The sequence below is a fragment of the Diprion similis genome, chromosome 4 (assembly GCF_021155765.1).
Source record: "Diprion similis isolate iyDipSimi1 chromosome 4, iyDipSimi1.1, whole genome shotgun sequence".
Lineage (NCBI taxonomy): Eukaryota > Metazoa > Arthropoda > Insecta > Hymenoptera > Diprionidae > Diprion > Diprion similis.
The window spans coordinates 21,766,090-21,791,668 of NC_060108.1; the positions used below are offsets into that span (position 1 = coordinate 21,766,090).

At 38.0% G+C, this 25,579-nt stretch overlaps 3 protein-coding genes across 3 annotated transcripts; all 3 read right to left on the minus strand.

Annotated features, from left to right (window-relative positions):
- On the minus strand, positions 1–3,401 carry LOC124405929 (4-coumarate--CoA ligase 1-like). The gene is made up of 8 exons (XM_046881200.1): positions 3,394–3,401; positions 3,092–3,134; positions 2,622–2,753; positions 2,292–2,499; positions 1,503–1,981; positions 1,029–1,428; positions 683–924; positions 1–402 (listed from the first exon to the last, which is right to left on the minus strand). The coding sequence occupies exons 1-8, from the start codon at positions 3,399–3,401 to the stop codon at positions 241–243; spliced, it is 1,674 nt and encodes a 557-aa protein (XP_046737156.1). The 3' UTR covers positions 1–240.
- Positions 3,402–4,834: 1,433 nt separating this feature from the next.
- LOC124406042 (4-coumarate--CoA ligase 1-like) lies at positions 4,835–16,099 on the minus strand. Its single transcript, XM_046881374.1, has 7 exons — positions 16,096–16,099; positions 14,984–15,115; positions 14,641–14,848; positions 13,384–13,883; positions 5,657–6,047; positions 5,317–5,558; positions 4,835–5,133 (listed from the first exon to the last, which is right to left on the minus strand). The coding sequence occupies exons 1-7, from the start codon at positions 16,096–16,098 to the stop codon at positions 4,972–4,974; spliced, it is 1,638 nt and encodes a 545-aa protein (XP_046737330.1). The 5' UTR covers position 16,099; the 3' UTR covers positions 4,835–4,971.
- Positions 16,100–19,136: 3,037 nt separating this feature from the next.
- LOC124406041 (4-coumarate--CoA ligase 1-like) lies at positions 19,137–22,990 on the minus strand. The gene is made up of 7 exons (XM_046881373.1): positions 22,858–22,990; positions 21,973–22,104; positions 21,602–21,809; positions 20,312–20,790; positions 19,824–20,223; positions 19,482–19,723; positions 19,137–19,298 (listed from the first exon to the last, which is right to left on the minus strand). Exons 1-7 carry the CDS (start codon positions 22,858–22,860, stop codon positions 19,137–19,139), a joined length of 1,626 nt encoding a protein of 541 aa, XP_046737329.1. The 5' UTR covers positions 22,861–22,990.
- Positions 22,991–25,579: the final 2,589 nt, after the last annotated feature.

Below are 25,579 nucleotides of genomic sequence, written 5' to 3' on the forward strand. Positions count from 1 at the left end.
AGATGAAGGGGCGAATAATCCCAGCGTTGGTTACTTATCAACGGCGGTACTATTATTGTACTTGATGTAGATCAAGGTATTCCTGATGTTTATTTCATTTCCACCATTCGTACAAACGTCGCAAACGTCAATATACGTAAAAATTTCAGCTTTTATTCAATTTAACATCTTGAGATGTTAAATATTTAATTTCGAATAATCAGCGACGCATAGATAAATAAAATTGCTATTTTGATGCTTTTACGAAGCTGCCATAGATGTTGCCAAATCACGTAGATATCTGCGTAGAGTTTTGTAGGACTCTGTTTTTGGTAGACTATCGACGAACTTGACTCCGCCGCGCAGCTGACTAAAGTCACCCATTTCCGTGGCCACTAAGTCAATCAATTGCTGTTCGGTAACCTGGAAAATCGCAAAGATATCGGGTGAAGAGGGTTTAAGCTGTATTACAATATTACCTCAACCAGTAAGTTTGAATTATTTTTATGAAATCGGATTTTAGTAAATGAAAAATGTGAGATCCAGAGAGGATGATGTAGAAATGGTTTTTTATTCTGATCAGTGACTTTCGAACGTATGATCAAAATGTTTGATTGTTACGTCGGAGACTGCGTTGAGGTCTTACTAAGGCCTAAATAACCTCAGCCTCTAGCAACCAATGATTGTCACGAAGAAAATTTACCTTTTCATCGGTCACAGAAGACTCTGCTCTGACTACAAAAGCAACAGGATGCTCATCGTCCAGAGGGTGAGGCAAGCCGATGACCGCAACCTCCTTGACTCCAGGATGAGGCAAAAGCACATCCTCGATGTCAGCTGGAGATATGTGATAACCTCGATACTTGATCAGTTCCTTCAATCTGTCCACCACAAAAATCTCACCATCCTCGTCATAGTAGCCAAGATCTCCTGAGTGCATCCATCCTTACGGAATGAATTGAAAAGAGAGATTTTTCGAATTTTAGTGACAGTTTAGAGTTAATCGGTATCCCTTTCACCATTCCATGGATGTCTAGTTGAATACTCACCCTCCTCGTCCATCGCTTTGGCAGTTGCTTGTGGATTGTTGTAGTAACCGTTCATCATAGTGCTACTCTTCAACCATAGTTCACCTTCTTTATTGGGTCCCTGTACTTGGCCGGTGGATGGGTCGACTACTTTGAGCTGGCTATCCTCTAACACGTGACCGGATGATCCAAATTTTGAGCCAGGCGATTGACGTATGATCACACCACCGACTTCCGTCATACCATAACCAACGGTGATCGTGGCGCTGGGTATCGCCTTGACAAAGGCTTCCCGAACAGCAACTGATACAATCGATCCACTGCTTGTAACATTTTTGAGGCTGGACAGATCGTATTTGTTGACTGCGTCCGATTTTACCAATCTGTTCATCGTGTAGACGGGCAGGAAAGCTGAGTGTATCTGGGATGAGAGGAAACGTGTTATTGTATGCACATCCGCCTCTCCAAAAGCCTACTTTTACAACTATTAATTACTTTAAGTTTCTCGATGAGCGCGCATGCTGTATACTCATCGAAGGGTGGTAGCAGAAGTCTAGTTGCATTTGCGCATACAGTAAGAAGCATCGCGAATGTTCCAGTGACCCACGCTGGAGGTGCGACGATGAAAGATTTATCGGCTTGCAGTACGGGTAGTGCAGGTCGGGCTTGCACCTTCAGCAAAGCTATGTGCGATAGTGCAACACCTTTCGGCAAGCCTGAAGTTCCGGAAGTGCACAGGATTACGGCAGTATCATGAGAACTTTTGACCGGTGTGCATTTGTAGTTTTCGACCTCTTCGACTTCTTGCTCGGTGATTATTTTTTCAAACTCAAAGAACCCGGGAACTCGACCAAAAACTACGATTTTTAGGTCAAGATTAATTTCTTCGGCTGCCGCAGCACAGGTGGCAGCTAATTCTTCGTTGACGAATGCCATTTTTGGCACATTCGTTTTCATCATATGACAAAAGTCCCCTGGAAAAATAATTTCAGCATCTTTAATGTTAACGGACTGATTAAAAGTATTTTTCTCAACAAAATTTTGTTCATTCTGTTCATCATACTCTACTGATTTTTTAACATTGATTGAGTTTCTGGCTCTTATGTCACAACAGTCAAAGCGAATGAATATATAAATTGGTCGTGATAAAACTTAACTTATATAAATAAATATTTAATCATAATTAACCCGTGATAAACTCAATTGTAAAATGTGCTATTTTTCTAATTAAAATAAGTAACCACTACACGGTGTTGTAAGCTACGCGATTGTGAAGACATTTACGTTTGGTCATCCCGACGTATAAGGGGTTGAAGATGGCTCCAACGTAGAGGGCTGCGAAACACGGCAGCGCGACATCCAGATGTTGGTTGTCACAAACAACAACAACGTCTCCTGGGAGCAAACCGTGAGCCTTCATCCACAGAGCACATCTCACGCTTCTGTCCCGCATCTGGTCGTAGGTGTATTCTTCGCCAGTAGTACCATCAATCTGAAATATTGTTCCCCAAAATATTACGTCAAGTATATTTCTGACTACTACGAACTTTCGTGAAGGGAGAAACGTGGAGTCAGAAGTTGAAAATGGGTCATTTTGAGTTATCACATATTTACCTGTCCTACTAATTTTGGACTGTTTTTCAGCCTTGATAGTATGAGTTCCCCGTAACTGTTGTACTCGAAAGGAGGATAAGGAACAACCTTTCCCTTGAGTACATTGTTTTCAAGAGTGAACCTTGAATCATTCTGAAAATAATATTAGGTGTAACGTTTCTGATCAGTTTGCAAAAATTGGAAATAGCTTGACAAAATTTATAGAACTTTTGATGTGTTCTATACGTAGCACGTAAAGTTTTTGATAAGAATACATTAAACGATATATTCGTTTGCTATTACTACTAACGACGTAGAGCTTTAAATCAAGGTAGCAAGTATTTTTATTACCGCGCACTGAAGTCCGTACATAAAAATTGAGTAAATTCAGCACAGTTGAACGAATGAAAATGAAAAATCACAGTCCAGAAAAGTGGAAGTCAGGCACTTATCAACCCTTTTACGTATGTGGAGTGTAAGCAATTTCTTACCATGTCTTGGAACTCGGCAAGAGTAATCAACAGCACGTTGCAACTAGAAAGAATGACGATTGTTCGAAGTCGAGCGTGTTCTTAAGTGATTCTTTACAATGAAGTGTTAAGCTGGTGTAGCGTCGTTGATTCGTTGAAATCGATGTTGATCGGTTGTAATTAGTTTTTTGACTGATAGAGTAACAAGGACGGATTTGGGCTCTTTACTCAGGCAAGTACAGCCTGTTCGTTTGTGTGGTGATTTAGACAGCGTTTGAGACTATATCATTCTGAACAGCTCGGGATTATTGAATCTGATTCACCTCGGCATGGCCTAGTAAGCAATCTGACAAGGCGTGCCAATACCATACGCAAAGCATCGAAATCATCAAATAACCATTATCTATTTTTCCCAATAACATTGTTTGTTTATTTATGATCTAACGACCCTGGATTTGTTACCATCAACTAACGGAAAGTCGTCGATTGTCGTATTTTCGGTACCCAATTCAAAAATTGGCAGTCGCAACCAGTTTATATATCTCATCAGTAGTACGATTGATCTTTTGCCACCTGTACAGGGTTTACTAAAATTGCCAATTGTGGGACACAGTATTTAGTTCGTCCTCGATGAGTGAAGCTGAGAAAACGTGAAAAATGTTTTTCTATTCGACGCCCCCTTTTCTCCAGAAGGCATATAATCGGTGATGAATTGGGAGTTAGCTTTAGATATTGTCGCCGAATAAGCACATTCGGAAGATCCAGCGCACGACCTCGGTTCCGGACAAATCTAGCAAAGAATTGCCAAGGGCTTATGAAGATGGTTCTTTACTCGGTCCAAAGTCCGCAGCTGTATATGAGACTTGGACTGATTGTTAAGAAAAATGAAGTGAATCCCATATATTCAGTGAATATTACATCGGACTACAGACCAAAAACGCAAAAATGATCTGTTTGAAAATTGAATTTTCAACACAGCGCTTATGGGCTTAAGACTTTTTCTCACAATTAGCAATTTCGTTACACCCTGTATAATATTTAGTCTATAGACATGTATAGATTACAGGTTTAATTATATATTCAATCAATTTACTGGGTATCGTCGAGTTGGACTTGTCCCAAGGCTAATGAATCTATCTATCCATCTATCATTAGGAAAAATTGATGTTCACAGAAACGCAGCATTCAAACTGCAATTACAGATTATCGGTTCACCACTTTCGCTACATAATATAGAATAGATTGTTATCGATTTTTTTGGTCCCCGTTCACTATAGTTCTGTACATGATAACCATTAACACGTTAGAAATCAGGACGGTCATTTTCCACAGAGCAGAGTTACGCTGAAAAATTGGCTGCATTTCAAAATACATATATACATACATACATAATAAATATATGAATATATAAATAAATACTGCATAAATATATAATATAAATATAAATGTATGAATATATAGATAAATACTGTATTCGATCATTCCGTGTATTGCAGTATTTATTTTTTTCACATTGACCTAACAAACATCAGTGCCTACATAATGCGAAAATGGATATTTTTTTCATATTGGTTTTTGGCTACGTGTTACAGAATATACAGCAACACTACGCGCTTGCGTTTTAATCCTCGCATTCGGATGTCGATTAGCTGATGCGATTGAGTGGATTAACTTCAGGTAAAATTCATTACATAATATCTGTTTTATTTTTTTCATGAATACAAGTGCCTCAGTCTAATCATTCTCATTTCAGATGGTTTCAATTCGATGTATTGGATGAAATGGTTCAGTGAGAGTTTGCTTAGGGCACGTAAAAGTGTTTAACAGTTAAAATGTAACTATCCTACAAACTTATTCCTTAACTAACTGCTCTTGGATACGAGAAAATTTGCAGCTGATCATCACGTTGTTGCCATAGATCTCGCTAAGTCTCGTACATATCCGCGTCGAATTTTATTTGACGGTGTTTTCGGCAGGTGGTCCAGGAATTTTACTCCGCCCTGCAGACGTGTGCTGTCGGCCATTTCTGTCCCCACGAAATCAATCAATTCCTGTTCTGTAACCTAAAGAATTCCACAAATGAGGCGTCCACAATATTCGCACTCGCGTTATTCTCATACTCAAATAATTTAAAAATAATTTTACGTTGGACTTGTTAATATTGCGATTCAGAAGTTTTCATGCTGATCTTGACCAGTCGCTGATGTTGCTAAGTATACGACTACTACTTGTCAGATGAAAATTACCTCTTTCCCGGTGAGAGAAGACTCCGTTCTAACTACAAAAGCAATAGGATGTTCGCCGTCCACAGGATGAGGCAAGCCGACGACCGCCACCTCTTTGACGCTAGGGTGAGACAAAAGCACACTCTCGATTTCAACCGAAGATATGAGATGCCCCCGGTATTTAATCAGTTCTTTCAGCCTATCTACCACGAAGACTTCCCCGTCCTCGTCGTAGTATCCAAGATCTCCCGAGTGCAACCATCCTTCGGAAAATGATTACCATGCGAAATTTTTTAATTGAATGTCAAGGCTGGAATTGGAAGATCGAATACATTCGCTGGAAGACATATATCCAAGTTACCTTCTTCGTCGATGGTTGCGGCTGTAGCATCTGGATCGTTATAGTAACAGTTCATCATGGTGTCAGTCTTCCACAATAGTTCACCCAGCTGATTGGTTCCCAGTACTTTGTCTGTGTCTGGGTTGACCACTTTGAGCTGGCAATTGGTTAAGATGCGGCCAGACGATCCGGGTGACGATCCGGGTTTGGCGTTGTTTGATTGCGTCGATGTACTACCTCCTAGTTCTGTCATGCCATAGCCCACTTTGAAGGAAGCACCTGGTAATTTTTTAGCAAATGCATTCCGAGACGTAGTTAAAGGGTTTTCTCCACCACAAATGACAGATTTAATACTGGAGAGATCGTACTTGTTCGAAGCGTCGGATTTCAATAGTCTGTTGATCATGGTTGTGTGACGATAATATCATTTGAATTATTCGCGCCCTAAATTTATACGTGGCACTGGGTGCGCTAAACGCGAAGTTTGAACAGTTCCGACACAGCCACCTAGAATTGGGTGCTAGGCGGAACAGGTGAAATTAGGAAACGAGACACACTTGGAGAAGACGCCGGACCACGAGGTCAAAATTCCTCCGAAGTAGTTAAAACTTTATTCAATTTATATTACTTTAATCTAATGTGACACTCAAACACTTAAAAGTAAAATTCAAAGTTTAATAATGGTATCAAAGAAAACCCAACAATTATAACATCGACCATCAATGAGATTTTATGCCGATACAATACGAAGATATCAAGATCCGAATCCAATTCGAACACGTGAGCCTTAAACTTGGAACCACCATCAAATATTCTCCATGTACATTTAACGGACGTTATCGTGATCATCATCAACCTGAATCTCTTCGAAGGCTGCAGCTGAACGTCCAACATCGATGGAACTATTCGTATCATGAGTATCTTTGATGAAATAACATTTATTGAATTCCCTTTGATACCCGAATAATTTAAATTTTGACAAACGAGTGCATTCTGAATTTGACTTTAAAATATATATACTTTGACAATGCGGCGTATTTTAGAATGTCTGTATGAGTGTTGTATGGATGGATGTGTGTGTAAGTTTTAACTATATTGAATTTGTGTATTTAATATACCCATTTTACTCCTTTCTTGCTAAATTTGTATCAAGGATGAATCATTAAGAAGGAGAATGTAAATCTTTACTTATTTATTTATTATTTAATGTTCTTAAAAATCATATTTAAATATAAAAATATTACATTTGGCGCCCAACGTTCAGGCAAGAATTTGAGTCTGGTTTAGCTGTTTGTGTAATTTTGAATTCTAAAAAAAAAAAAAAAAAAAAACATATATACAAACGTTCAGGCAAGACCTTAAGTCGTGTTTACCTTTTAGGAATGACCTGTTAGATATAGTATGACATGCCTTGTTGATGGGTAAGACTAATCCTAATGTAATCGTTACCAGGTCGAGATCGAAAACACTGAGCCTGTATTCTACTACCACTCCGTTGACTATACATAGACGTAGGAAGACGAATCAGTCAATTCCAATAGACAAAGCCATGGAGGAACAAATCATACAATTACGATTGGAGAAGGAGAAATTGGAAAAACTCAAAGATGATCTTAGGAAACAACAGGAGGATCTCCAGTCTCGTAGTGAGTTGGCGAAGCAGATAAACATGTTGCAAAAAGAAAAAGAAAATCAAGCTAGAACCTTAAATGAATTACGTAGAGGTTCATCGAGTCAACAGGTAGATACAACAACTCAATTGCTAGGTGGATTGATGAATCATTTTCAGTGTTCACAATTGGAAATTAAAGCCCCTAAATTTAGTGACGAGGAAAATGAAAACCCTTTAGAATTTTTATCAGATTTAGAAAATTATTTTAATGTATGTAATGTATCAGATGCACAGAAAGCATGGGTATTTAATAATTCGTTAACAGGTAGAGCTAAAGTATGGTTAGATTTGAATAGAGATGTGTGTGACACCTATGATAATTTTAAGAGACATTTCAAATTAGAATTTTATTCAGTGCAGTATCAGGTTAAAGCAAAAAGTAAATGGGCTGCACGTAGATATAAATCACAAGAGGGTACATTGAAAAGTTATTTCACAAAACAAAATAAGGAAGCAAAATATTTTGAACCACGGTTATCAACGTATGAAGTAAATTATGCGATAGTACAACAAATGCCGTTTAGAATAAGAGACGTTTTAGCCACTGTAGATTTTGCCAATACCCAAGTCCTTTTACAAACCTTAGCTAATTTAGATAGTACGCATGAAGAAAAAGATGGTTCAAATAGATATCAAAATTATAATCAAAAATTCAATAACAATAATGGTCAAATTAGAACTTTAAATTATCAGGGAGGTCGAGGTAATAAAAGACAGAAGGTTGAAAATCAACGACAACAATATCAGCAAGTCGCATCCAGAGGAAATTTCACTAATCAAATAGCATCATCTAACTTTACTTTACCGAACACCCATTTTCCACCACCAATAGTCAATAATCCACAAAATACTGGCCAACAAATTCCCTACAATGGTCAAAGTCAAAATTATCAGCATTTAAACTAATCACTGATGCGATGAGTCGAGGTCCATCATCGTATCATGGTTATTATGAATTAGTAGAGGACCTTACAGGAAATATTGTAAATGAATCAAAACAACAAAACAATAATGATAGTTTGAAATGCCCTCACTTATTAGTATCAATTGGTGGATATAGAGTACAAGCCTTATTAGATTCAGGTAGTCAATTAACGTGTATGTCAGAGAATTTTTATAAACAATTATCGAGTCATTTGAAATTAACTGAACTACCAGTTTCGAATTTGAAAATATTTCCCGCATTTGGCAAATCTAGCGTAGGAGTTAGAAAACAAATACTCATTGATATGTATGTTGAACATCGAAGAATGACTTATGCATTTTTAGTCGTACCTAGGTTATCTGTCCATGTGATATTGGGAGACGATTGGTTAACATCGAATCAGGTTCTACTAAATTATAACACCGGAACTATTGATATTGCTGGATTTCGAGTAGATAGTAATTTTGTATCGTACAGTCGTATTTTTTCGGAAAAATTAGGATCTTCATGCGAAGATAATATTACATATATCCAATCGGTAAATCGAAATCAGTGCAGGAAGAATCGAGGGTGTCACAGTAATCATGTGAATCAATTATCTGAGGAAAGAAATCATGAAATCAATTTCAATTCTCTCAAAACTTCCAATTTGCCTTATTTGTCTGAAAACAATAATAAAGAATCAAATATGTGTCAAAGAATTTGTAATGAAAATGTAATTGTAAATGGGAGCCTGCCTATTGGAGAGGAGGTTATTCCCGAAAATATTGTAGAAGACCTGCCTATTGAGGAGGTTGCTTCAGAAATTATTATAGAAGACCTGCCTATTGAGGAGGTTGCTTCAGAAATTATTATAGAAGACCTGCCTAGTGAGGAGGTTGCTTCAGAAATTATTATAGAAGACCTGCCTATTGAGGAGGTTGTTTCACGAATTGTATTTGAAGACTTGCCTATGGAGGAGGAAGTTACTTCGCAATGTTTCGTTTTTGATAATTTGTTTAATGTCCCATGTATTGCCAATGATAATTCAAATGTTTGTGATTTAAATGTTTATAAAATGAATTCCGATGATGACACAATTGATCAGTATGAAAGTGCTAACGATGAGCTGTGGACTGTCAAGGATTCAGGGGAGTTTTCACTGAAACAATTAGCAATGGGAAATAATTCAGTGGAAATTTCACAACCATGTAAATTGAATGAAAGTCCGGAAGATCATAATTTCTTTGATGATTTACGAATGATCGCGTCTAAACTAACGTTACAAAATGGCTGTCAAAAAGAAGCCATAATCAATTTGATTTTACACCATAAAGAACTTTTCTCAGAAAAACCAGGATGTACCAATATATATGAGCATAAGATAAGACTAATCAATGACAAGCCATTTATTCGTAGATCATATCCCGTACCAATAGCATTGAAACCCGCTGTAGATTTGGAAATTCAGGAAATGTTAAAATTCGGAATTATCGAACGGTCGATTAGCCCATTTTGTAATCCCCTTCGTATCGTACAAAAGAAAGACAATCGTGTGCGTATTTGTTTAGATGCTCGTTACTTGAATGATATAATTGAATCCGATAATGAATCACCACCTTTAATTGCAGAAATTTTACAAAAGTATTCTGGAGTTGAATATTTCAGTAGTGTCGATCTAACTCACGGATATTGGCAGATACCATTGGAAAAAGAATCAAGACCTTTTACTGCATTTTTATATGGATCAACTCTTTATCAATTTTGTAGAATACCTTTTGGCTTGAAAACTGCTGGTTCAGGTTTCATTCGAGCTTTGAATTTGGCATTTAATAATGATTTTACAACATTCTTAACACCATACGTGGACGATTTACTTGTAGCTTCAAATAATTTTGAACATCATTTAGAACATTTAAATTTAATATTCACTCGTTTGAGACAATATAACTTCACTCTCAAATTACGAAAATCAATATTCTTTAGTAAAACTTTACCGTTTCTTGGATTCATTTTATCAACCGAAGGCGTATCTCCTGATCCCGAAAAACTTAAAATTATTAGAGACTTTGCACAACCTGAAAATAAAAAACAACTACAGAAATTTTTTGGTACATGTAACTATTACCGACAATTTGCTATTCGATATGCGACTTATGTAGAGCCATTCCGAGATTTATTGAGAAATGATTCTGTATGGAATTGGACAGAACAACATTCCCAAGCTTTTACTGAACTTAAAAATAATTTTATCGATGCAGTTATAATGAAACATTTTAATCCTAATAATCCAATAAAATTACAAACCGATGCTAGTGATAAAGGAATATCAGGCATTCTCTACCAAATTAATGATCGTGATGAACAAGGTTTAATAGGTTTGGTTAGTAGGTGTCTATCTAATTGTGAAATCCATTACACTACTACCGAAAAAGAATTGTTAGCTATCATTTATTCAGTTATTAAATTTAGGTATTATCTTATTGGCCGAGAATTTGAAATAATAACCGATCACAAAGGACTTACATTTTTAAAGCAAACACCTTTTTTAAATGCAAGATTAATTAGATGGAGTCTCTTACTTCAACAATATTGTTTTAAAGTAAAATATTGCAAAGGGACAGACAATATTGTCGCTGATTTCTTCAGTCGTAACCCAGATAGTAAATTTCATGAACAAACATCCAATGACCATATAATTGCAAGTTTAACTTTATTTTTATCTCCTGAACTTTTGAATAATGACCAGTCTCCTAATGAGCTAATTCAATCGTTAACAATAGACATTGGATTACCGAAACAATTTCAACAAATTGGAAAATTACAGCGCGAGGATCCAATTTTGACAATTAAATTTGACTCAAGCAACCAGAATCATAATAATAATGCTTATGAAATTCATGATGACGTATTATTTATCAACAATAAGAATGACAAAAAATGGAGAATTTGTATTCCTAATGTTTTAACCCAAGAATTGATTAAGATAGTACATAATAAATTAGGACACATAGGTGCGTACAAGACGCTTCATTATTTGAAAGAATATTATTATTGGAAAAAAATGTCGAAAGAAGTGAAAAAGTTCGTAACAACCTGTGATTTGTGTCAACGTGTAAAACATTTAAACTTTACTATGGAAGGAGAATATCAATTTGTAAAATCAGACAAACCTGGAGATTTAATTACTGTTGATTTTTATGGTCCTCTACCACGATCAATTGGTGGAGTACAATATATTTTAGTAGCCATGGATGCTTTCTCGAAACATGTCACCTTATATCCTATGAAAAAAGCTACTACGCAAGTGAGCTTAAAGAAAATTGTCGATCATTATATACCTAAATTTGGAAAACCGAACCGTATACTCTCTGATAATGGAACTCAGTTCACATCTGGAAAATGGAAGACCGGATTACAACAATTAGGCATTAAAGTTTGTTATTCATCAATACGGCATCCCCAGTCTAATCCTACCGAAAGAGTTATGCGTGAACTTGGAAAATTTTTTAGAGTTTATTGTGCAGAGCAACACACCAAGTGGGCAAAATATATAACAACAATTGAGAATATTTTGAATGTTACCATCCATCAAAGTACCGGCTTTACTCCACATCAACTTCAATTTAATACAAGTCATGTCGATAAGATCCAACAATTAATTAAGTTTCCTGAATCTAAAAAACTTGATAAGAATTTGCGGTTAGAATTAGCTAAAGAAAGATTAGTAACAAATTTTCATAGACGTCGCTCACATCAGAAAAATAAATCTAAAGTAGAACTGAAAGTAGATGATTTGGTACTTATTAGAGTTCCCATGCAATCGAGTGCAATTGATAAGGTTACACAGAAGTTTTTCCATTTATTCCAAGGCCCTTATAGAATATCGAAAATTATAGGTGTAAATGCATATGTTCTAGTCGATACTGAAAATAAAAACAAGGTGAAGGGTACATACAATCGAACCATGTTACGTCGATATTATCAATCTACCTAGCTATTGACGAGTTGTTCTATGATACGGTAGATACGAGCCAACGTATTGTTTGATTGTTCCTTCATCGCTGTGGAAGATTTAAATATAAGGAAACCATGACGAAATGTAATATGAATAGTTATTAAGAGGTTTATTAATAATTTGTTGGTATGTTGTATGCTGTGTGAATGTTTTAGTTTGTAAGAACAATAGTGACCCAAGTGAGTGTTTTTCACGAGTAATGACCAACCTCATGAAAAAAGGGGAGTAAATGTGACGATAATATCATTTGAATTATTCGCGCCCTAAATTTATACGTGGCACTGGGTGCGCTAAACGCGAAGTTTGAACAGTTCCGACACAGCCACCTAGAATTGGGTGCTAGGCGGAACAGGTGAAATTAGGAAACGAGACACACTTGGAGAAGACGCCGGACCACGAGGTCAAAATTCCTCCGAAGTAGTTAAAACTTTATTCAATTTATATTACTTTAATCTAATGTGACACTCAAACACTTAAAAGTAAAATTCAAAGTTTAATAATGGTATCAAAGAAAACCCAACAATTATAACATCGACCATCAATGAGATTTTATGCCGATACAATACGAAGATATCAAGATCCGAATCCAATTCGAACACGTGAGCCTTAAACTTGGAACCACCATCAAATATTCTCCATGTACATTTAACGGACGTTATCGTGATCATCATCAACCTGAATCTCTTCGAAGGCTGCAGCTGAACGTCCAACATCGATGGAACTATTCGTATCATGAGTATCTTTGATGAAATAACATTTATTGAATTCCCTTTGATACCCGAATAATTTAAATTTTGACAAACGAGTGCATTCTGAATTTGACTTTAAAATATATATACTTTGACAATGCGGCGTATTTTAGAATGTCTGTATGAGTGTTGTATGGATGGATGTGTGTGTAAGTTTTAACTATATTGAATTTGTGTATTTAATATACCCATTTTACTCCTTTCTTGCTAAATTTGTATCAAGGATGAATCATTAAGAAGGAGAATGTAAATCTTTACTTATTTATTTATTATTTAATGTTCTTAAAAATCATATTTAAATATAAAAATATTACAGTTGGGATCAGAAAAATTGATTGTATCTATAAAATAGATAATACATTGTTTCATCTGCGGATTTTGCGTCTATTTTGTTTACATGAGAATCGAAAATTTTGAATAACTTACTTTGAGTCTTTCGAGAAGCTCGCATACTGTGTACTCTTCGAATGTTGGTGGTACGATCCTAGTTGATTTGTTACCCACAGGTAAAAGCATGGCCAATAACCCAGTGATCCATACTATCGGCGTGAAGAATACAATTTCTGGATTATTAAATGCTGAACGACCACCCTGCTGTAATTTCCTGAGGATAACGGTGTGGGCTAATGCAACACCTTTTGGAAAGCCTGTAGTTCCAGATGTACACATAATTATTGCAGTCTCGTTAGGATTTGCAATCGCTGTGCACCGAAAGTCTTGAACTTCGTTGATTCCTGGTTCAGCGATTATGGTTTCGAATGTGGGAAAGCTGGAAACTCGACCGAAAACTACAATTTTCATGTCGAGATTCGCTTCTTTCGCCGCTTGAGCGACAGCCACGGCTGATGCTTCGTTCACGAACGCCATTTTTGGTTTCATGATAGTCATTATTATACGAAATTCCTCTGCAACAAAAATTCCATGAAATTATGATATTGATAATGATACTGATAATAATCACTACCAACACTCGCCACAAGGTTAGACCCTGGAGGACGCAATGCCGGTGCGGGACAAGGGAGAGGATGGATGAGTGACAATCATTATGCGTCTACAGCCGTGTGCGCATGTTCATAAAAATTACACAAAACTTCACCCAGTAGTAGCTGGACCGAGTTTAAACCTCCGCTTGCAGATTCGGCGCCTGAACGATGGGACCCGCCTTACAAATTCACTAGTTATCGCTCGGATCTTCATCGACATGCCCGGGACTTGAACTCGAGCCCTTTCGTTCTGGAGTCATGCAGACTACGCGCTACGCTACTATTAATTCAAACCGCGAATAAAATCCAGACGCATCGACTGATTTCCAAGAACTTCTCTTTGCTCAAAAAAGGAAAAATGAACCTTTCGTTTTGCGTTCGAAAATTCGAATAATCTACGTTTTTGCTCATACAGAGGCTCCTCAGGAACGAGTTTTCAAAAGCTCACTAGTAGTATGAAAAAATGGTCAAATACCCTGATATATGCCTGTCTGAAATATGTTTATCTTTCTGACGTCACCCGATGTTCCCAGAATACTTTATTTGTATCGTGTAAGCCTAAGTGAGCCTAAGTATCGGGCTCATAGACGCGGATTTAATATCACCCCCTACATAAACTTGCAGTCAGGATAATTATCACGAAGTGAGGACTTAGCTGTGTGATTATAACACAAATTACTTGCGCTCATTTCAGTGTCCAATGGGTTAAATATAGCTCCGAGATAGAGGGCTGCAAAACATGGCATTGCAACATCCAACCGATTGTCACAACAAATTGCCACGACGTCCCCTGGGAGCAAACCCTGTGTCTTCATCCACAAGGCACACCTGACACTTCTGTCTAGCATTTGTTCGTAGGTTTGTTTATCACCGGTGGTACCATCAATCTGGAATATGGTTTCTCATGATAGTAAAGTGAAGAAACATTGTGTATCGTGATGGAAAATGGCTGGCCTTAACCGTTACATATATTTTTTTTAGTTCAATTTCATAAGGTGTTTCAAGTTTGCTCAAATACTTACTTGTCCCACGAAATCTGGATCACTTTTCAGTCTGGATAGTATCATTTCTCCGACACTACCGTATTCGAAATCGGTACAAGGAATCTCTTTACCTTTGAGTATATTGTTTTCGATTGTAAACTCTGAGTTGTTCTGCAAATAAATTCATGAGATCTCAAGTCCATTTTCGCAGAGTAGTAATTATAGCTTTGAGGATTTCGCACATGCGATGTGGTTATTGGCGAAACTGCCCTGTAATGTTAAGCATTGCTGTACAGTATTCAATGTACGTAACACGTATCGGTACAGCTAGTCACAGTCTGGGAGAGTATCTCGATCGTGACTTGGCTGAATCAGCGAGACTCAACAAGGCCGAGGCTACTTCACGCAAGAAATGCGTAAGCTTTACATATCATTGTCAAGAAGCTCAATCATAGCAGCATCAATGAGAAGTGTGTTGAATATTATTATTGATAATTGACGGTGGCCAGATAAACGGGACGACGTTTTCGAAACACACAAGGTGACTGTCGCAGTCCAGAGATTATAATAAGTTTGGTTTACGCACGAGTGAGGCGCGAAGCGCCGAACTTTTGAATGATATAAAATAATATAATAAGACCCTAAATAAGGACATCCCTAATATATTCACTTTATTTAATCGGGTGACAAGCTAGTGTGGAAAAATCCAAAAAGTACATCTTTCATTCCCAGAACAATGACCAAATGGGAACGCACAACAGCGCGAGGCGTGAAGCGCCGAGGGGTTGTCACCCGAGCGCCTAGGGACTGAGCCCCTAGTACCACATAAAATATTGTGGTATGATCAGATTGTCAAGAGTAAACGAAATTCAGTTCACTATCAACTAAATAATTTGAACTTACGGGAGGAGAGAGCATGGAACTACGGAGTATCATTTAAACTGTACTAGTTGTTAGTCTTTGAGGAGGTCTGCAGAAAAATTGCGAATATTATGTTTTATGACAATTCGATAATAAACGAGATCTATTCCTCTAGTTGTGTGGTGGGTAGAGTATGAAACCAACAACGCAGTATTACTATAAGTCTGCATTGAGAAGTTAGCTTTTAGATGAATATAATATAAGATAGGCTATGTGTGTAATTTACTCACCATTTTAGCGTTCCGAATGAAAAATTAGCTTGCTAAATTTCCCCACTTGTTATATTCTACGTGATAAACTAAGTACAAACTTGCAAAGCGGTTTCAAAACTTTGCGAAAGCAGTAAACAAGAGCTTTGAACTGGATAAAATATTGCTGGTACAACTGAGAAACTGTTTTTGAGAGGCTCTCTGGAATGACGTGATCGGTCGATTGAAGACATGAAGGTGTTGGTTCCTAATGATGATGACTTCTGTTATGTAAAACGAAAGTGAAGTATGTATACTGACGGCTCCACCACCAATATTCCGCCAACTTTACAATCCATCGACGGGGGTCAACAGCGTAGCACTATTTCAGATATGCCATAATTCTGTTAATCACACTACACAATGGCATGATAAGATTAGCCATCTCATAAGATCTATAAGCGCTATCAACAAGGTGATCTTCCGTATTATTTGATTCGACATAATGATGGCTGGCTACATTTATAATATTTTGGATGGACAGCAACCGGGAAAAATTTAAGTACGCTGAACCTTTACGTGTAAAAGCTCTACTTGTAATAGCGTTGCAGAGAAAGAAAATTCATCCGCTTGTCTACTCACAATGTTCTTAAGGCAACGCAATCTTTTTCTCTCATTCTCATTCGGGTGAAGCTCATAGCGTTTTGTACTTCGTCGTACAAACAACAACCACACACATTCATATTCTGAAAGGAAAATCTCCATTATCACAACCACGTAGTAAGTGATAACTCATAATCGATTACGAAAGGTTGTTGAAGAAAAAAACCGCCGACAAGTATCTTCAAGGCGTCTTACACCCGATGACACAATTTTATGATAAGGAAGAGCATTACTAGAATTAGGTACAATTTTCGTACAGTGCTGGAATTCATCCTGCAGGCGTCATATTGTAACGGTTCAAAGTTCACCCACTTGAAATCAAAACAAGGACCTGCTCGGGGACAGGCGTTCTCTATCACGCCAGAAAAACCGTCGACGAAGCACGAGGTGCAAATTGTATGATTGAATATTATGTGGGGTTAAAATTTTCCGTAACAGCCATAGCGATCTAATGTGAACTTCAAAACCAACGATATTAATGAAAATCTTCTCATATCAGGCAGAAGTAGTTGAAACCAAGAACATCCATCTACGACGGAGATCGATCCATTTATCTTCACAGCCACCGAAAGTATTTCATCACGTCGCAACGTACATGTCGCCAACATTTCAATACCGTCCGCCGACGATATTCGTAACGCACATATAAAAGCTAAGTCAAAATCTTAATGAACTTTGCGACGGGGGGACGAGGTGGTTGGTCGGACGTTGGACGTCGGCGTAGACGTTCCAGGCGACGACCGTGGTCCCGGGGGCGGTGATATCTATTCTTATCAGCAGGAGTCAGGGCTGCTGGCGACGACCAATCCCCGAGTTTGGGCATCCGGTATGGAACATAAAAGCAGACCCAGTGGTCCCGGCAAGGACCGAGTGGTTATTCGGCAGGCAGGTTAGTCCCATACTCTCTGGCCCAACACAGGGCCACCCTCTGGTTGACGAGATGCTCTGGTGAGGGCGAGGACGTCGGGGGTATCGTGTTCCGGGTTAGCGAGCGGCGGCGTGGTGATTGAGCAAGAACGATGTGAAAAGTGAAAAAAACTGAGGATGGAGAGAGCGAGAAAGGAAGGTGGAGTGAGGTTTAGAGTTAGCAAAGTAGGAAGAATAGATAATAAATATATGAAGAGAAATGAGACGGGAGGATCGCGGGTAGAATGAAAAACTAATTCTGAAGAGGACGATTTGGTTGCGAAATAGCGAGTTATTGAGGTCTTGTCGGAGCAGTCAGAGCAAACTGTTATATAAATCTAGCAAACAGATGCCAAGGCCTTGGGAAGGCGGTTCTTTAGTCAGTCCAAAGTCCTCAACTGTATATGAGACTTGGTCCGATTGTTAATGGAAATCAAGTGAATCCCATCTACTTGTTGAATATTAGACCGGACTATCCACCAAAAACGCGAAAATGAGCTGTTTGAAAATTAAATTATAATACTCTAATACTTTAATACTTTTTTCCACAATTGGCAATTTCGTTACACCCTGTATAGTATTTTGACTATGGACATGCATAGATTACAGGTTCAATTATACATTCAACTAATTTACTGGGTATCGTCAAGTTGGACTTGTCCAAAGCTAATGAATCTGCCTGCATATCTATCATTAGGAAAAGTTGATGTTCACAGAAACGCAGTCTCACCTATTTTTTGTAAGAACCTGTGCATTCAAACTGTTATTACAGATTATCAGTTCGCTGCTTTTACTACAAAATATAGACTGGATAGTTATCGATATTTTTGGTCGCGTCGTACTATAGTTTTGTACATGATAACCATTTATACGTCAGAAATTAACACGTTCATTTTCCACAGAGCAGGGTAAAAAATTGTCTGAATTTCAAAATACGTTTATATATATTTTGTATATTTTTCGTATGTGTGAAATGGTTTTGTAGCTTGGAACGAAAAGAATAGCTGTAGCGAATGCCGTTTATTCCGACGGGCTGTCTTTTTGTCAGTATCTTGGTTGTATATTATATTCGATCATTTCGTGTGTTGTAGTATTTTTTTTTCACGTGTATAACTCGTGAAATTGGCCTGACAAACATGTTAACATAATGCAAAAATAGATATTTCTTTCATATTGGTTTTTGGTGCATGTGCTACAGAATATATTGCAATATATGACACTATGCGCTTGCTTTTTAACCCTCGCATTCGGATGAGGAGTAGCTGGTGCGATTGACAGGATTCACTCCAGGTAAAATTAATGACATAATATCTGTTTTATTCTTTTCATGAGTACAAGTGCCTAAGTCTACTTATTCTTATTTTAGATGGTTTCCAATCGATCTATTGGATGAAATGGTTCAGTGACAGTTTTCTCAAGGCACGTAAAAGTGTTTGATAGTTAAAACGTAATTATCCTTGAAATTTATTCCTTAACCAACTGTTCTTGGAGACGAAAAAATTTGCGGCTGATTATCACGTTGTTACCATAGATCTCGCTAAGTCTCGCACATATCCGCGTCGAATTTTATTTGACGGTGTTTTTGGTAGGTGATCCAGGAATTTTACTCCACCTCGCAGTCGTTTGCTGTCAGCCATTTCAGTCGCCACCAAGTCAATTAATTCCTGTTCTGTAACCTAAAGAATCCCACAAATGAAGCGTCCACAATATTCGTACTCGCGTTATTCTCACACTCAAATAATTGAACGATAATTTTACGTTGGACTTGTTAATATTGCGATTCAGAAGTTTTCATGCTGATCTTGACCAGTCGCTGATGTTGCTAAGTATACGACTAATACTTGTCAGATGAAAATTACCTCTTTCCCAGTGAAAGAAGACTCCGTTCTAACTACAAAAGCAATAGGATGCTCGTCGTCCACAGGATGAGGCAAACCTACGACCGCCACCTCCTTGACGCCAGGGTGGGACAAAAGCACACTCTCGACTTGAGCTGGAGATATGTGAAAACCCCGGTATTTAATCAGTTCTTTCAGCCTATCTACCACGAAGATCTCTCCGTCCTCGTCGTAGTATCCAAGATCTCCCGAGTGCAACCATCCTTCGGAAAATGATTACCATGCGAGATTTTTAAATTAAATGTCAAGGCTGGAACTGGAATATCGAATACATTCGCTAGAAAACATATATATCCAAGTTACCTTCTTCATCGATGGTTGCGGCTGTGGCATCTGGATCGTTATAGTAACAGTTCATCATGGTGTCAGTCTTCCACAATAGTTCACCCCTCTGATTGGTTCCCAGTACTTTGTTTGTATCTGGGTCGACCACCTTAAGCTGGCAATTGATGAAGATGCGGCCACACGATCCAGGTTTCGCGTTGTTTGATTGCATCGATGTACCACATCCTAGTTCTGTCATGCCATAGCCAACTAGGATGGAAGCGCCTGATAATTTTTTAGCAAATGCATTTCGAGACGCAGCAGAAAGGCTGGCTCCACCACAAATGACAGATTTAATACCGGAGAGATCGTACTTGTTCAAAGCGTCGGATTTCAATAGTCTGTTGATCATGTTTGGGGCCAGAAAAACTGATTGTATCTATAAAATAGACAATAGACAGTAGTTTCATATGCAAATTCTGCGTCTATTTTGTTTACATGAGAATCGAAAATTTTGAATAACTTACTTTGAGTCTTTCGAGAAGTTCGCCTGCTGTGTACTCTTCGAATGCTGGCGGTACAATCTTAGTTGAATTTTTACCCACAGCTAAAAGCATGGCGAATACTCCGCTGAGCCATGCTAGCGGCGTGAAGACTAGAACTTTTACGTTACTTGATGCTGTGCGAACATCCCGCTGTAAAGTTTTGAGAATAACGGTGTGGGCTAATGCAACACCTTTTGGAAAGCCTGAAGTCCCAGATGTACACATAATTATTGCAGTCTCGTTAGGATTTGCAATCGCTGTGCACCGGAAGTCTTGAACTTCGTTGATTCCTGGTTCAGCGATTATGGTTTCGAATGTAGGAAAGCCGGAAACTCGACCGAAAACTACAGTTTTCATGTCGAGATTCGCTTCTTTCGCCGCTTGAGCGATCGCCACGGCTGATGCTTCGTTTACGAACGCCATTTTTGGTCTCGTGATAGTCATTATGTTACGAAAATCCTCTGCAACAAAAAATCTATTGAATAATGACATTCATCATGATAATAATCAGCACCAACCAACCCAACGGAGGGGATGGATTAGTGACAATAATTATGCGTCTACAGCCGTCTTCGGGTGTTCGAAAAAATTGCACATTACTCCACCCAATCGTAGCTGGACCGAGTTTAAGACTCAGCTTGTAGATTCGGCGCCTGAACGACGGGACCCGTCTTACAAATTTCATCAGTTGTTGCTCAGGTCTTTATCGACGTGCGATTTGAACTCAAGTCTTATCGTTCCACAGTTCATGTACGCTACGCGCTACGCTAGGTTACATAGTATATTCAGGGAGGGCAGAAAAAATCCGATTTATTCGAACCACGAATAAAATACAGTCGCATCGACTGATTTTCATGAACTTCTTTTTGCTCAAAGTTGGAAGAATGAACCTTTTGTTTTACATTTAGAAATGTACGTTTCTTGCTAAAGGACTAGAGTGTTACAGAGCAATAGCATTCAACCTATTTGTGACATCTAAAAATCTTTTCTTCCTCTTATTGTTCGAGGAGGACGTCATACGGCACCATTGCAATTTTCTTCCGAGAGGAGCGCCAAAGCTACGACAAGGTCAATTGATTTCCATCCAAATATCTTTATCTTTCCGACGTCACCCGGCGTTTGCAGAATACTTCATTTGTATCGTGTAAGCCTAAGTGAGTCTAAGTAACCGGGCTCATAGACGCGGATATCATATCACTTCCTATGTAGATTCGCAGTTTGTATAACTATCACGGAGTGAGGATTTAGTCGAGTGATCAGAATACAACTTACTGGCGTTCATTCCAGGGTCCAATGGGTTAAATATGGCTCCGAGATAGAGGGCTGCAAAACATGGCATTGCAACATCCAACTGATTGTGACAACAAATTGCCACGACGTCCCCTGGGAGTAAACCCTGTGTCTTCATCCACAAGGCACACCTGACACTTCTGTCTCGCATTTGCTCGTAGGTTTGTTTATCACCGGTGGTACCATCAATCTGGAATATGGTTTCTCATGATAGTAAAGTAAAGAAACATTGTGTATCGTGATGGAAAATAGCTGGCCTTAACCGTTTACAAATATTTTTTTTCAGTTCAATGTCATGAGGTGTTTCAGGTGAATGTACAGCAATCGTTCATCAAGTTTGATCAAGTACTTACTTGTCCAACGAAATCTGGATTACTTTCCAGTTTAGCTAGTATCATTTCTCCGATACTACCGTATTCGAAATCGGTACAAGGAATCTCTTTACCTTTGAGTATATTGTTTTCGATCGTAAAGCCTGAATCGTCCTGCAAATAAATTCATAACATCTCGAGTCCATTTTTGCAGTGTGGTAATTATAGCTTTGAGGGTTTCGCACATGCGATGTGGTTATTGGTGAGATTGTCCAGTAATGTTACGCATTACTGCACAGTATTCAATGTACGTAACACGTATCGGTACAGCACACGAATGTATGTCGGAACGATACCGCTAGTCAGCCTGGGAGAGTATCTCTATCGTGACTTGCTGAATCAGCGGTACTCAACAAGGCCGAGGCTGTCTCACGTAAGAATCACGTCAACTTTACCTACATTGACAAGAAGCCTATAGCATCAACCATCATTAATGGGAAGTGTGTTGAATATTAGTGTTGACAATTGACGGTGGATCGCGCAACACTGTTCTGAAAAACATGCACGCCAAATATTTGGACTTTGCCGCTAGTACCGCGTAAAATACTGTCGTATGACCAGATTGTCAAGAGTAAACGAAATCCAGCTCAGTGTCAAATAAATAATTTGAACTTACGGGAGGAGACAGTATGTAAGTACGTAGTATCATCATTTAAACTGTACTAGTTGTTAGTCTTCGAGGAAGTCTACAGAAAAAGTGCTAATACTATGTTTTTTGACAATTCGGTAATGAACGATATCTATTCCTCTGGTTGTATGGTGAGTAGAGTACGAAACCAACAACGAAGTAGAACTATAAATCTGCATTGAGTAGTTAGCTCTTAGATGCATATAATATAAAATAGGCTATGTGTGTAATTTACTCACCATTTTAGCGTTCCGAATAAAAAATTAGCTTGCTAAATTTCCGAACTTGTTATATTATACACGATAAAATAAGTGCAAACTTGCAAATCGGTCTCAAATCCCTGCGAAACCAGTAAATAAGAGGTTTGAACTGGACCAAATATTGCTGGCACAACTAAGAAACTGTTCTTGAGAGGCTTTCTGGAATGACGTTGTAGGTCGACTGGAGAGATGACGGTGTTGTTGGTTCGTAAGGATGATGACTTCTGTTGCGTAAAACGTAAGTATAGTATGTATACTCACGGACCCCCCACCAATATTACACTCGCTTTAGAATATATCATGGGGGGTCAGCAATGCAGCAGTATTCCAGATATGCCATCATTCTAGTCATCACAATACACGGTCGCATGATAAGATTAGCCATCTGATAAGACCCATAAGCGGTGTCAACAAGGTAATCTTCCGTATTATTTCATTTGTCATGATGATGGCTGGCTATATATTTATATTTTGGGAGGACAGCAATCGGAAAAAATTTACGTTTAACTTTCATGTGTAAAAGCTTTACTTGTAATAGCGTTGCAGAGAAAGAACTTTCATCCGCTTTTGTCCTCACAATGTTTTCAAGACAACGCAATCTTTTCCCTTATCTTAATTCGGGTAAAGGTCATAGCGCTGTGTGCTTCGTCATATAAACAAGTACCACACACATTCATGCTATAAACAGAAAATATGTGTTGTAAGTTAATCTTGAACTTAAATATAGCCGCGTCTACGTATATATATATATATATATATATATATATATATATATATATATATATATATATATATATATATATATATATCGATAAATAGGAATGGCGCTTCTCGCGTATAATACTAGGGCCACTTCCTGTTTGTGTCTTTTCCGTTTTCTATGTTCAGTCGCGCTACGAATACCACGCCGTAAAGTAAGAATAAAAACCCACTCTCAGTATACGTATATTATTCGTCTTATTAATCATTGCCTTGAAACCACATGCAACTTCCCTATCCCGTAACAATATGCATCAGCACGACACCATCGTAAGTGTCAAATCATAATCGATTACGAAAGGTTGTGCAACAAAAAACTGTCAACAAGCATCTGGAATCCGTGTTACACCCAATGATTGAATTTGATTATAAATAAGACTCTTACAAGAATTAGCTACAACTTTCGTGTAGTGCTGGAATTCATCCGGCAGGCATCATGTTGTAACGGTTCAAAGCTTACTCGTCTGAAAGCAAAACTAAGTCCAAATAAGAGTTTTTCATGCAGTAATCAAGGGATACACACCTCGACTAATCGAGGTGTCTCCTCGGAGACGGCCGCTCTCTCTCTCACATCAGAAAAACCGTCGACCAAGCACCAGGTAAAAATTGTATAAATGAATAAAATGTGGGATTAAAATTCTCCTTAATGGCTATGTCGACCCAATGTAAATTTTAAAACCATCGATATTAACGAAGATTTTCTCATATCAGGCACGAGTAGTTGAAACCACATCCATCTACGACGAAGATCGATCCATTTATCTTCACAGCCACCGAAATTATTTCATCACGTCGCAACGGACATGTCGCCATCATTTCAATACCGTCCGCCGCTGACGATATTCGTAACATAAATATAAAAGCTGAGACACGATCTTAATAAACTACAGTGAATAAGTGAAAAATGAGTGAACAATTTTAGCTTACACCTTTAAAAGTATCCACTTTCTTGGCAAGTAATTTAAACATATATTGAATAAATAACCAATGACTGAATGGATCAATGAATGCGTTTGTTTGTATATTTAAGTTTGATGTGTTCAATTTCGTTTACAACTCGTTGAACATAGAAATAAATTAAGATAGTCCACACTGTTACATTTCATATGAGTTCAGAAATCTGTTTTATGTATGTCCTCTTTGTTAGCCATTTATTATCATTATAATGTCGACGTCATAACTCGGAAAAAATTTATTCGCACATTTCACAAGTCACTTCGCTGGACTTATCGAAAGTTACGGGTAAATAACAGATATATTTTTTTTTTTCGTAGTTCTTGTTTCTACGAAACTTTCATTAACTGTTCTGGACTTTCAATGGTCCGATTTGTCAAGAAATGGTCGTGCTTATTTGTGAGAAATCTTTTGAAATGAAAATCGCAGGAAAACAGGGATAATTTTCAGTGTTTTCGGTCCAATTGCCCGATTTTGCGAAACGAATCGATTGCGCGCAGTACGTACATACTGCGAGCAACTGATCAAGAGTTACAGCCAAAAAATGGGGAAATTTTGCAGTATTTCTGCGACTGTTGGTCCAACGCTGTTCCACATGTCTTCTTCGCAATTTTAAGGTGCATCTAGTCCGACCAAAGTCGTACAAATTGATTCGAGACCGTAATTCGAAACTGTTGGGTCCCAGAATCGCAGAGAAACTTATGCTTATCCTTACGCCAACGGATCAAAAGTCATCGCCAAAACACATGGAATTTGCAAAGGATTTTTGAGAAAGTGGGAATAAAGAATGAAAAATCTATAGCCACCAAGTTTTAGCTGATTATTGGATATGCCTTAATAATATTTGAATTATTCGAGTGACAGTGTGTAGTAGTTTAACAAGTTGCCGCACAGTAAAAAAGTGCTGACAAAAAAGATTCATAAGTATAATGGAACGTTACAGAATAATTCTGATAACTATAACAGAAAAGAAAAATGCGATACACAT

Excerpts from the sequence above, each read along its gene's own strand:
- LOC124405929 (XM_046881200.1), bottom strand. Across the intron at positions 2,754-3,091 it reads TTGCCGAGTTCCAAGACATG|AATGATTCAAGGTTCACTCT; the intron begins GTAAGAAATTGC and ends TATTATTTTCAG. Across the intron at positions 2,500-2,621 it reads GTCCAAAATTAGTAGGACAG|ATTGATGGTACTACTGGCGA; the intron begins GTAAATATGTGA and ends ACAATATTTCAG.
- LOC124406042 (XM_046881374.1), bottom strand. Across the intron at positions 13,884-14,640 it reads GGACACTGAAATGAGCGCAA|AGGAATTTCGTATAATAATG; the intron begins GTAATTTGTGTT and ends TTTTTGTTGCAG. Across the intron at positions 5,559-5,656 it reads CGCAACCATCGACGAAGAAG|GATGGTTGCACTCGGGAGAT; the intron begins GTAACTTGGATA and ends CATTTTCCGAAG.
- LOC124406041 (XM_046881373.1), bottom strand. Across the intron at positions 20,224-20,311 it reads AACTTCTCGAAAGACTCAAA|ATACAATCAGTTTTTCTGGC; the intron begins GTAAGTTATTCA and ends TCTATTTTATAG. Across the intron at positions 19,724-19,823 it reads CGCAACCATCGATGAAGAAG|GATGGTTGCACTCGGGAGAT; the intron begins GTAACTTGGATA and ends CATTTTCCGAAG.